At 40.7% G+C, this 3,051-nt stretch overlaps 1 protein-coding gene across 1 annotated transcript; it reads right to left on the bottom strand.

The window, feature by feature from the left end:
* Positions 1-757: 757 nt before the first annotated feature.
* Positions 758-2,398, bottom strand: LOC138353721 (uncharacterized). The gene has a single exon (XM_069307106.1). It carries the CDS (start codon positions 2,396-2,398, stop codon positions 758-760), a length of 1,641 nt encoding a protein of 546 aa, XP_069163207.1.
* Between the last annotated feature and the right edge of the window lie 653 nt (positions 2,399-3,051).

Below are 3,051 nucleotides of genomic sequence, written 5' to 3'. Positions count from 1 at the left end.
ACAGGCTGTTGTAAAGTTCAATTTTGCTTGTGCTAAGATACTTCTCCAAACTGTCTCTAAGATGCTTGTGGGCAGAGACAAGAAAGCAGAAGGAGCTCAAACAAAACTGATACAACCCTGCAGGTGTATCATATTAAATGGATTACTAAATCCTAGTCCAGACGACTTGATATAAATGCAGTCTTTTCTGGAAGACTTACCTAAGATACTATAAAGGCGATAAGATGTTATGAAATGCTATGAAGACTGAATGTGGTCAATTATTACTGTCGAGAATAGTTCTGGTTCTACAGTGGGGTCAATGGTATTTGTCGCGGTGACCTGCAGCTAATTCGTAGGCTACTGACCACTGATTAATCCACTGAGATCCATAGAAACCAACTCGGCTAGTACTAATTGTACCAGACTCAATCTGGAATTAATGTTGGTTGTCAGCTGGCATAGGCTTTCTCAGGTTCAGGACTCTATCTGAAAGTAAGTAGCCCCCTGCTGAACTCAACAAGTTCATTCCATGCTGGCTTGTAGTTCCAGTAATGAACTGATAATAATGGTCTGCCCCTACTAATAGATCTACATTGGTGAGGTGGTCAGACGTTATCTTGGAGTCAGCCAACTTAATTCTATTTTTCTGTAAAGATTTGGCTGTGTCCCTTAGACCTTTGACATTCATGTCAAGAGGGATGTGATTAACTACTATGGCCTTAACAGGTCGGACATAACCACCTAGGCGTACTAGTGGTTGTACTACTTCCAATTCTTAAGGTCCAGTATCTGCTAGGAATCCTGATATGTTCAATGTCACCTTACACAAGGGTTTAAGTTTCAGCTGGTTAGCTGCTTGTTGAGTGATGAACGTTCTTTGGGATCCCTGGTCGAATAGACCTCTTGTAGTGATTCTAGAATTCTTACTATTTAATTGTAGTTGTGCAGTAGGTAATACGGCATTATTACGAGACTTGGTGTTCAGCACCTTAACCTCCTGTCGTACCTTACAACACTGCACAATGGTGGAAGTATCCTGTTCCACCTGGAGTTTTGGTGATTTTGGCCTATCAACTCCACACAATGCTGAATGATATTGATCCTGGTGGCACCTGTTACCTATGTGTAATGGGGTGGTGCATGTATTAGGATCGTGTTGCAACAAGCACCTGGTGCACTTGTGCAATTCCTTGAGGCGCTTTATCCTAGAAACGCGATCAGGAAAGTTTTGACACTGATAAATAGTATGACTCTCTTGGCAAAAGAGACAGCATCTCCTTCCTGTAGTAGATGTAGGAGTCACTAACTTGGGTGACTTATGGACTACAGGTTTAGAAGGGCTGATAGTGTAGGTACCTACTGTAGTATTCTTCCATCTTGGAGTGGAAGTAGCGGTTTTAGATTTATTAGGCCGTTCATAGGTACCTTTGGATTTGACTGTTTTATCAGTGGTTGATTTGTCAGTGTCAGATATTATTTTCTCATGAGCTCTCAGTCGATTAACTGTTATCCTTAATCCCTCGAAAATTTCATCTAAGGATAGGATATCTGTTTCATAATGGGAACAGATGGATGCTAGAATCTCCTTAGGAAACTTACTCTGTATTTCTAATTTCAATACCCACTCTGCTTTAGGTACATCTGCTTTGACACCTAGAGCTTTGATTAGAGACTCTACCTGGAGCCTAAATTCTTGTAGAACTTCAGGGGTGGTATCTGGTGTAGGCATCGCTCTTAACTTGTAATAAAGATTAGCAATAGCAATTTCTTTATTGCTGTAATTAACTTCTAGTAACTGAATAGCAGTATCGTAGTCCTCATCACTAGGGACTAGGTGTTCGACAACTGCTTTTGCTTCACCCTCTAGGGTACTTTGCAAATAGAGGAATGTATTAGGTTTGCTAATAGATTTCTTAGAGTTTACTAAGGAGTCGAATGTTTTCCAATAGCATTCAAAATTCTCATCATCTCTACCATGGAAGTGAAGGAGATCAATTGTAGGAAGACGAACTTCCTGTAGTGTTTCACTTGTGGTTAGAATATTTTGAGAAACTGAGTCGCTCTGCAATTTTTCTAGAGCTTGTGTTAATCTATTTAGATGATCTTGGGTACCCTCCTCAAACTTCTCCATCTCGGCATGGAAGGTATCTAGTTGATCTGGCTCAGCATTCTGTTGCATGAGGACTCTGAGATAGTCATCTGCAGCCTCATTTGTTTTTTGCAACTTTTGCTTGGCCGTCTCTATGAGATTTTCTAATACTTTGGCTGTGGCACCTGATTGTACCAGCTGATCACACTTATTCAACTGTCTAGTCACATGGCCTTTGTGACTCGTGTATGATCTAAAATATAATAAGCAATTGCTGGACATTTCTTCTGGTGCACTTCCTGTGGATTTTGGCTTAGTTGGTGCCATGGCTTGGTAATGTAAATAACTGGCGTACTGATTCATATATACGTGGAACCAGTACAGTTATTAATAGCCTAATATCTGATTCTTCAGTTAGGCTATGTGAATCCTACCTTACGTAGTGGTTAGCTTACCTACCTGTGACGGTAACGCGTTGGTGTTCGGCTGTTTAAGGCTAGGGGTATGGCCTCGTCACATAGTTATAAAAAAAAATAGAAAAACTGGAACTTCGTCTGTGGTAAGGTAAGGAGAAGACACACAAAACACAAGTAAAACTTTAACAATGAAATTTTAATGACGTTAAATAAATCAAAACATGAAAATAATGCACAAACAAATTCTTATAATAAAATCAATGAATCAAAATAATAAGAATTCTTAAATGACAAAATGAAAAGTTACGTTAAGGCAAAATAACAAGAAGTGCAACACAAAGGTAAGTGGGAGGTGCTGGAATATTGGCTTAAAGCCACCACCTCTCTCAGTACACTCTAGAGTCTAGCTGGGAGGAGTGCTGGCTACGAAAGCACGGAACATTCTGAAGACTGATGTTGGGGCGACCCCAGACATCGGGTAGTATTGGGGGGCGAGTGCAGGTGCAGCCAGACCGGCGACCAATCAGCGGAGCCGTAGCGATCAACGGGTAGTTTGGTGATTTG

Source organism: Procambarus clarkii, chromosome 59, assembly GCF_040958095.1.
Source record: "Procambarus clarkii isolate CNS0578487 chromosome 59, FALCON_Pclarkii_2.0, whole genome shotgun sequence".
In the NCBI taxonomy this organism is placed as follows: domain Eukaryota; kingdom Metazoa; phylum Arthropoda; class Malacostraca; order Decapoda; family Cambaridae; genus Procambarus; species Procambarus clarkii.
This window is presented reverse-complemented; position numbering and strand designations above follow the sequence as displayed.